The sequence below is a fragment of the Anabas testudineus genome, chromosome 15, assembly GCF_900324465.2.
Source record: "Anabas testudineus chromosome 15, fAnaTes1.2, whole genome shotgun sequence".
Taxonomy (NCBI): domain Eukaryota; kingdom Metazoa; phylum Chordata; class Actinopteri; order Anabantiformes; family Anabantidae; genus Anabas; species Anabas testudineus.
This window is the reverse complement of record NC_046624.1, coordinates 1,862,666-1,872,548: the sequence shown is the minus strand read 5'-3', so window position 1 is coordinate 1,872,548 and position 9,883 is coordinate 1,862,666. Positions and strand designations below refer to the sequence as shown.

The 9,883-nt window shown below is 42.2% G+C and overlaps 1 protein-coding gene across 1 annotated transcript; it reads left to right on the top strand.

Moving 5' to 3' along the window:
• Nucleotides 1–286: 286 nt before the first annotated feature.
• On the top strand, nucleotides 287–6,421 carry fgf8a (fibroblast growth factor 8a). The gene is given in 6 exon segments (XM_026355729.1): nucleotides 287–584; nucleotides 684–720; nucleotides 1,556–1,736; nucleotides 3,589–3,695; nucleotides 5,345–5,542; nucleotides 5,544–6,421. Coding segments are annotated over 6 exon segments (699 nt in total). The 5' UTR covers nucleotides 287–552; the 3' UTR covers nucleotides 5,688–6,421.
• The last annotated feature ends 3,462 nt before the right edge of the window (nucleotides 6,422–9,883 follow it).

The window sequence follows — 9,883 nt, the reverse complement described above, 5'->3', positions numbered from 1 at the left end:
GGAGCGGTGTGGGATGTGAGCAAGAGAGAGGAGACAAGGGAGCGTCCTGCCTGCAGTCCTGCCACAGCCGAGCGGAGCAGCAGCACCGACACTGCGAGAACGCTGAGAAGAAACCCGAGTTCACACACCTGAAGGCACGGGGGGGATTACAAAGCAGGGAGGGAGCTGTCTTGACAGCACAGGGCAACTTGTTTGTCAATTTCAAACCAGCTGAAATCCTGCAGAGCTTTTTTTTTTTTTTTTTCCCCCAGAACTTCAGCGCTTCGCTTTTTGCAAGTGCACCTCGACTCTGTGAAGCCTTCTGGCAGAAGGGACCGTCCTTATTCTGAACTATCACTAATAACAGTTATTCATCTGTTTGAGTGGATCTGCTTGTGTTTGCCTGCGATGACACCGATTTGGTGAAGAATGCGTCCTCTTTGCGCGCAGGAGCCTCCGTGTCAGCACCTCTGACCTTTCTTTTTCCTTTTTGTGGATTTTGGTGAAACCTCCGGATTCGATCACCTGGACTCGAATTTTACTCTAAGAGATTTTTTTCCACCTCCTTCCAACATGCGACCCATCCCATCCAGACTCAGCTACCTGTGAGTGTTTTCGCTTCCACTCTGTTTTTTACGCACAGTTATTGCTCCTTCACTCATACATGGAACGCACCTAACGCATGTTATTCTTCTCCTTTGCAGGTTTCTACACTTATTCGCGTTTTGCTACTATGCTCAGGTATGTCACTGCTTCTATTTTCTTCTCATATACACGTGTTTAAATGTTTTTTTTAATGGTTTGGGCGATAAAATGAGGATTAGCTGTAAAAATCTCTAAAACATATGGCAGTGGAAGCGTGTGATGCGGAGCGCAGAAAGGTGAGGGATCATCATAACATTATGTGATACAACAGTATCGGATGGCTCCCACGGTGTGCCGGGCAGCGGGGCGCGCGGCCTGCTGGCAGGTTGCTGACGAACATACCGGCCCTGGCACAGTACGCGCGGGCACAGACGGGGCAGAGGGGAGCTGCTTGCGAATTTTGCAAAAAGTAACCGACGACCAATGTTTCCATCAGCAGCCATTTCATCACAGTAGAGCGCGACAAAGAGGGAGAGAGAGAGAGAAGAGAGAGAGAGAGAGAGAGAGAGAGAGGAAGAGATAAAAAAGTAGATGCTGTGTCCGCACCGTGGAGCCTCTCAGCCGGTCGTGGTGTTTGTGCTGTGCGCCGTGGCGCACATTCTACTGTACGCACAACCTGTAATCACACCGTGCGTCTTTTTGGAAGCTGTTAATTTCATTTGGCAGCAGCTCTCCTGGAACTTGTTACACTTGTCACTCGGGGGAAAAAAACAACAACAAGCTGTTGTTGCGTTAGAATATCTTTTCCTTCTGGGCGCTTCACACACTTCACTACACTGACTGAACTTACTACACTGATTATTTAGGCTTCACTCTCTGTGTCAGATTTTGGAAGTTTAATATTAACCCCAAATAAATAAAACTATTTAAAACAAGACAGAGAGACGGTGGACACGTACTGATGATTATGGTGACATCTAATTTCTGACAGGTAACCAATCAGTCCCCGCCTAATTTCACGCAGCATGTAAGCGAGCAGAGCAAAGTGACGGACCGCGTGAGCCGCAGGTTGGTCCGGATCTACCAGCTGTACAGCCGGACCAGCGGCAAGCACGTCCAAGTCCTGCCCAACAAGAAGATCAACGCCATGGCTGAAGACGGCGATGTGCACGGTAAGAGTTCACATAAAGAGCCGAGCTCATGCTGTAGTAACGACACCGAAACACGGTTCACTGATGCCCGGCGAGGTCCCACTCATGCCCGGGGAAAGGGGCCGAGTTCTGTGCGTATTGGTGAATTTATTCTGAAAATAATTCCAATCTAATTTTTCTTGACTCTTCTCACCAAATCATAGAATATTATGTAATTATTTCACTTTATAATTTTCACTCCGGTGTCTGTTCAGTCATTTTAAAATAGCATTATTCCAAGTTAAGTGATTTCAATTTGATTAACACGCATTGTGGAATATTTCACCTTTATTTTGTAGAATATTTCACTTTTTTTTTTGAAAAGCCTGTTTCTATGATGGGATAAATTTGCAAAATCAGGAATCCAATTCGTTCCCTCTACATTTAATTCTTGCTTTTCTACTTTTTTTTTTTTCTAACATGGCTCAGGACCTATATGCTTAAATTATATTAAAATACTGTAAAACATGGGCATGGTGCATTTGCAAAGAGCAAAATATTTCAGATGCAGTCACTGAAAAATAAAAGCCATATGTTTGAGCTTCCGTTTTAAAATCATATTCCATAAACAGAATGAGAGAAGGGATTTCTTATGTGAATGAGTGCAGAATATGCTGGATGACATTCCAGTCTGTCAGCCCTACACGTGTTTGCCAAAAATGCTGGAATTTCCAGTCAAAAGAAAAATTGCCCTTTATCATCAGCACTTTTCAGTTTGTGATCCAGTCAGTGCTGAAGGGAGAGAGAGACTGTCCAGTGGGTTGTGGATAGTGCTGGAGGTGATCCTCCAGAGATCCCTCTCTGTCTGGAAGAGCCATTAGAAGTCATCTTAGCACTACCTCCTGAACATTTCCTGTATAGCTGCTTCCCCCCCCCCATACCTCACCCCTACGTTCAGCCCTGTTCAGTCCAGCCTCAGAACGGGCCCTGTCCTGTGTTGCTGGCCTGCAGTCTTCGTTGTATTTAAACCAAAATATGCCTTGATAGTAGAGATAGAGCTGCTGCAGGATGTAATTGCATGTGTGTGTACTCAGAATACCTGAAGTCAGTCTGTGTGAAATGACAGTCTGAGAGGGGAAGTGTGTGAATGCAAGAGAGCGTTTGTCTTCCAGGTCTGTCTTTATCTCAGACTAATTCTAACTGCTGCCTCTGACCACAACTGTAACTCTCAGTCATGTAGTGGTTAGTCAGTGAGAGGGTGCAGAAGGCCCTGACCATCCGCAGTGACCCCAGTAACCCTGCGGGGAACCATTTTTATAAGAGAATGCGAATTAAAGTAGAATTTATATAAAGTTGTCTGCCGTTGGTTGTTAATGTTGTGGATCTATGAAAAAGTGAGTGCAGCTGTTGTTCTGCAAAGGCTCAGTAACAATGAAATTCACCCACAGTGTCTTGTTCTATTAAGGAGTAACATACAAAAGCTCCATGAAGCACCGCTCCGTGTTACCTGTGTGGGAGATAAATGTGGAGCTTCATGCGTGAGGTCAATGCAGATTTATTTGAAAAGGAGTTCTTGATGGGCCTTCCAGGATCGCCTCTTTAGCTTTCAAAGAATCTAGGGGACACGTGGTTTTATCATTTTGCAAGAATTTCAGCTTGCACGAGTCCGAAGGAATGGTCCCACAGGTTTTAGCATGTGTGTGTGTGTGTGTGTGTAAAGAGAGAGCATGCAGTATTGGAGACACTCACATTTTTTGCACGCTTCAACGTCCATATACACATATGCATACACTGTGATTTTTGAAGAGTTTTGTCAGAACAATCACTAAACAAGGCACGTCTTAAAATCACATCTCTTTCTCTAAAAAGACTGTTTGTGTTTTTCTTTCTTTAGCAAAACTCATTGTGGAAACGGACACGTTCGGGAGCCGAGTGCGCATCAAAGGAGCCGAGACGGGCCTCTATATCTGCATGAACAAGAGGGGAAAACTCATCGGCAAGGTGAGGAGAAAAGTTGATCTTGATCAGTCGATGCAGGCGCTTGGTTATTGTAGCCGGGGTCAAGATGTCAACGGCAACAGCAGCTCAAGGAGCTAGAGGTCGCTTTAATGTTTGTCTGGTGGTTTAGTGTGGAGTGAGAGAAAACCTCAAGGCAAGAAATCTGCATCCATTAGTCTTTGGTGTGTCATCAGCAACACTTTACATTTGCAGCTCAATCTGGGAGCTTAAGTTGAAGACCAGTAAAACTGTGAAATTACAGTAATGGTATGGTTCTGATGTCAACAAATCCCATAAGAAGACCAACAATCATCTTACGCCATGAAAAAGCGAAACCAAGGGTATCCACACTTAGTTCCTATTACCTAACGTGTAGGAGATTAAGCTACTATCTGAAAATAATCCCCAGCAAACACAGTTCGTCCTGCTGTTTGTTTGATCGAAACAGGACACAACCAGCCTGAAACTCAGTACTTCTGAGGTGACTTTGAAAGATTTAGGTCTTCAGTGGGACTGGAGCTGAGAGCTACAGACACAGTAGAGGTCAGAAAGTGCTAAGAGATGGATTAATACTGGGCCTTTTCATGAGATTTAGTGTCAGCCTGTTAAACACGTCCACCGGCAGCTTTTTATATAATACAACCTCTAATCTGGTATATGCTTAGCACGTTGCTGGAGGTGTGTGTGTTTGGTGTTGGTGTGAGTGCTCAGAAGCCACTGATTGTTCTATGGTTCTTGCACTGTAGCTTATAAATTAGAGTTCTACACTATGAGCGCCCAGGTTAGGGTTTCATTATGTGTATTTGGAGTGTGTAGGTGTGTGAGGCTATCTCAGTTCCCCCAGTCTCACTGTGACGGCTAATAAACAGAGCGGCCCCCCCACGCAGGCACTCCCCTCCACCCACCAGCACCCTGCCCCGTACACCATCTGCCCCGAGCTAGCAGCCCAGTCACAGCCTGCCTTGGCCCCAGTGTGTGTGTGTGTGTGTGTGTGTGTTGTAGAGAGAAAGAATGAACAGACAGTGGATGTATGTATGCACTTGGGTGCATCATGACTATTTTTAACACACTTTTTTGTCCAAAACGAGCTTGTTACAGTAGGCTAGCACTGAGCATCCAAGTCCAGCTACTGCTTCTTCATCTGACCTTACTGTATAATTCATCAGCAGTGGAAATGTTCGAATGTTTTTAACTTGATGATATCACCAACTGGAGGTCACCCACCTTTTAACTGGCTTCCCACCCCTGTGGTGTATTTAAGGATCTATCGATTCAAGCAGGCCTCCTCAGTTAAATTTAAGCACAAATGCAACAGGAGATCAAACTAGGAGTGAAAGTGACACTCGGGGGCTGATTGAGGCTTTACGGCTGGAGGATCCGACCTGCAGCTACTGACCCACGAGGCTGCTGGATGTTTGCTAAAGGGGAAGAAGAGACATGGCTTACTATCATCCCCCTCTCTCTGATCTGTAATGACTGTAGCATATGCTGCATGTATGTGGGGAGGGCTCTGTGTGTGTGTGTGTGTGTCTGTCTGTGTGTGTAGGGGAAGCATTTATACATCTGATATTTCCCATCTGTAAAAATGCATCAAGGATTCTTCTCTGTACATTCCCACTAACTGTTTTTACTCTGTGGGTGTGTTTCTGCAGAAAAACGGACAAGGCCGCGACTGTATCTTCACTGAGATTGTTCTGGAGAACAACTACACGGCTCTGAGGAACGCCCGCTACGAGGGGTGGTACATGGCTTTCACCCGGCGAGGGCGGCCGCGAAAAGGCTCACGGACACGCCAGCACCAGCGAGAGGTCCATTTCATGAAGAGGCTGCCGAAGGGGCAGCAGCCTGCCCACCCAAGTCACCACAGGCCTTTCGACTTCATCCACTACCCCTTCAGTCAAAGGACTAAGCGCACACGATACTCATCAGAGCGCTGAGGACGAGGGGCAAGACAGGAAAGATAGAGAGAAAGAGGAGGAACTGGCAAGTGACTGAATGAAAAGCAGCAGACACACTCCTCTGCTCTCCACAAAAAAACCTCTAGAGACATTTTTATACTGAGCATTACTATATCTTAATATGTAGTTTGTTTTCTATTTTTCTCAGAGTAAAAACAAAAAACTGTACATAGACAAAAAACATGAGAAATCTATTTTTGTACTCCAGACTTTTAGTATTGACCTGAGTGAAAAAACGAAACAAAAAGAAGTTTGTTTTAGATGCACATAACTCATTGTCTGACTTATCGGGGATATCCTAGTAGAGTGCATTGTGTTGCTTTTTTGTTGTTGTCTTTTTTTAATGTTATTTTGACCAGTGGAGTCATCTCTTGGACTCTCGCCTGCTGCTCAAGGAGACTTGAAGGGCCCTGATTGACCGCGCTGCCAGGGAACGTGGCGTTCAGAGACACAAACTGTCACACACTGCGTCGGAGAGCACCGGGGGGTGGGGGTCAGTAAACCCTGCGTATAGTCGTGGTGATAAAGCTGGTATCATTCAGCATTTCTCTCACACGGTTGAAGCAAACTGAGCTTTTGTGGTGTCTGATGGAACAATGTGGCAGCTACATTTGATAATCCCAGGTTTCTGTTCTGACTGTAATGTTGATATGTACTAAATGCATTGAAGTGTAAGGAACCCCTCAACACAGCCACTACCCCTTGCCCTCTTGTGTTCTTTTTGCCCCCTGAATGTCTGTTTTTATACATATATAAATATATTTTTATTTGAGGATGTGTAAAATAATTTTAAGGATGGAATATTTATTTAAAATGTGTAATAAATGTACATTAGAATACTGATATTAAACTCTTGTTTGGTATATGCTTGCTTTCGACCTATTTGTAAAACACACACAATAACCAGCCTTACATTTATTTTTCCTCATAGCCTGTAAGATCTATCGAGGCTTTAACAACTAGTTTCATATATTTAGATTAATAATGTATATGCATACAACATCATTATATAATTGTCTTTATCCACTGATATGTCATTTTAACACGTTTCAGAGTTATATATATATATATATATATATATATATATATATTACTTGTTTCAACTCAAGTTAAAGGGCTTTACTAAAATCACATGACAAGAATAGAAGCTACTCACAAAATATGTTTCCTCAATTACATATTGCATGTTGTGTAAACTCAGCTTTGGTCGGAATGAGTCAATAGAAATGTTATGGTTGAACATACCAAATTCACATCAACATGATTAATTTGTTGTCTTTAATTAATTTACGTGCTTCTTTTATTTATCACTTTCCAATCAGTAAATTGTTTCAATTCTTATTGGTAGGTAGTTTGTGGAAATATACTCATTTGGAAGTTGTGAAAATAAAAATTTGAAGAGTATAATAAAAAAAATACTTGTTTGTTAGTTTGCTGTGTATGGTCAATTATACCTATATATTATCCATGACCTTTTATTCCAACATAGACAGTAATACTTAGCCGCCCAGTAACACAGAAACAGGCTAGGCACTGTAGGGGTCTATACAGATGATCATTTTTAAATACATAAAAAACTATGAGCTTATTATGTTTATCTTCTGTTAAGGTAGTTCTTTGAGTTAATTTAATGCTACATTTATTACAGCATGGCAAATGTCAAGGCGGTGGTTGGGGCGGATGTAAGATGTATAATGCACAGGACTGACAAACGATAGACCGGAGTTCAACTCTCTCTATGTTAACAGGGAGACTGACTGAAATTGCAGAAAAACTCAGAAGCCAGTACTTCAAGTCTGTTTTGTATACAGTATGTCAGGTATTTTGACATACTAATACATGTCAACTTAATTGTCTTCTTTTATTTCATTCAAATGTATTTATTTCAATTGACTGGAGCACATAAATAAAAAATATTGTGAAAGAAATTCTGAAAGAACACCCATTACAGAGGCAACCATTACAACTTATCAACCATTTTAGACATATCGACATGTAATAAAAAATAACTTGAACATAGATGGACAATTCTGTAATACATTATACTTGTGTGTTTACACTCAACCAAAATTAGATCATCACCCAGTATGTGAGTAGTGCAGAGTGCAAGTGAGCAGGAAGTGCTGTATTCATCATTTTGTCCCCAGTATATGCTAATATTAATAACATGGACATGTTTTTAGTATATATGTATATTTATTTCTATGTAACGCTATGGATGAAGCCACTTGCTTCTGGGATGTGATTTGAGGAGCAGAAACTTTCATCTCTCCACCCCACTCACATCCTCTGTTGCCCGGTAGGCTGTAATAACAGAGTTAGTGAGTCCTCTGTCTTCTATCCAGAGCTTTGTATCATCCAACCAGGAGATTCTACCTCTATAGACTCTGTATATTAATCACAAGTGTACTTTTTTAAACTCACTTTGACACTTTTGTAAAAAGTTGTCTTTTAAAATGCTACTCAACAGTTAGGCTTTATTCACACTCCATCCACCTTGACTGCTCTTGTCCATTAATACCAGGGCCTGCAGTTTGATTCCTGGGTTGCCCTGTGTTTATTTCAAGTTTCCTTCATCAAGACAAGGAAGCTTCAGGTGAATCTAAACACTTTCATAGCTGGCTTTTAACTAGGAGATTCCACACTTCACAGCTGCTTTACCAGCACTGTCTATTAGAAATTACATTTTTATTGTACCCTGTAGCTCTCTCAGTTACATTCTCCATCCTCTTCTATTTGCCACGTTATTGATCAGGTCTCTCTGAACCTTCACTTATATTTTCCCTGAGGTTTGTTAGGAAATAATCGTTTTTTTCTTCTCTGGTGTTGGTTTTAATCTCCATATTCCTGGACCTCTTAACTGAACAGAAAGCAAACGCTGTGGCCGCTGCGGTTTCTCTCCACATGAAACCTGACCAGGGAAAGCTAACAGGGATGGTATTCTTAGTCTGATCCCAACTGGGATAACAAGGTCATTTGAAGTCATGAAGACACCCCCCAGCCCCCCTCTTTCCTTTTTAGCAGATAGCAGCATGTCAGTGTCAGAGTCCTGTGTTGTTGTGGGGATGATACTGCTGTGTTTGTTTTTAGGCTTTAGCTCCCTTTAAGTTCTGTAACTCTCAGTATCTCCACTGTTTTTCTTTCACCTCCAACCTTTTAACACCCCAAAGTTTAAGCTGATGGACAGTCCCACTGTGTGTGTGTCCATGCAGTTAGTACGCTATACTTATTTGCCAGAGTATAGATCTGATATTGGTCACAAAAGCCCCTTTCAGACATGCACTCCTTTCCATTAATCTGATGCCATCTAAACGTGCGGGCATCATGTCTGAATGAGCTGATGGTCCTGTTTCCATGAAAGTCACCCAGACTCGTACGTGGTCAGACCAAGTCACATTTAGGAGTCAGGTCTGAACTGCATGCAGTTGCATTAACAGATAGACACTAGGGTTATCTGTAACTACAGCAGGTCAGCTATTGTTTTTGAAATATTATTATACACTGAACTAAAATAATTGAACTAAAAAAGGCTCAAACTAAATTGAAACATAGGTTTGACCACAACTTCCATCTGTTTGAGACCACAATCATTTCAAGTACAGCAAATATTGCTTATAGGCTATGTGCAATAAGAGGCTTTGACAGGATTAAACTAATTTACTGTTCTATGTTAATGTCTGAGTGAAGCTGTGAGGAACATTGAGTGGAAGAGTGACAAAGCTGTGAGTAACCGTCACTTTACCAGAATGATAACAGCAGTATTTGTGTATCCCATGACACGATGACACATACCTCCTGCTCTCTGCCAACTTTGACCACTCTAGTATCCTCATCGTATTCACCCTCAGCTCAGCATTGAACACCAGACAGACAGACATCAGTAAATATTGTCTGTCTTTGCCCTCCTCTCACGTAAACACTCACACTTTTATTGTTTCCACACTCAGTCACTCCAGTAGCAGCATCTATGACACTACTAACCTATTATAATGTTTCATATAATAACATAATAGCAGGTGTGTAGATGCAGGTCGTTTTCTACAAGCTTGGTTAATTTTTACTAACACAATGTACTATTGCTGTTTTAATACTGCCAATACTTCCCCACTGATATTTGGGATTTCATCTCATGTATGCATGTTAATTTCTGTAGCATGTTTCACCAAGAGCTAGTTCAGAGTCAAAGCTTCATTTTGAACCAGTTCTGCATTTCTTCACTAAAGGAACCAGCTC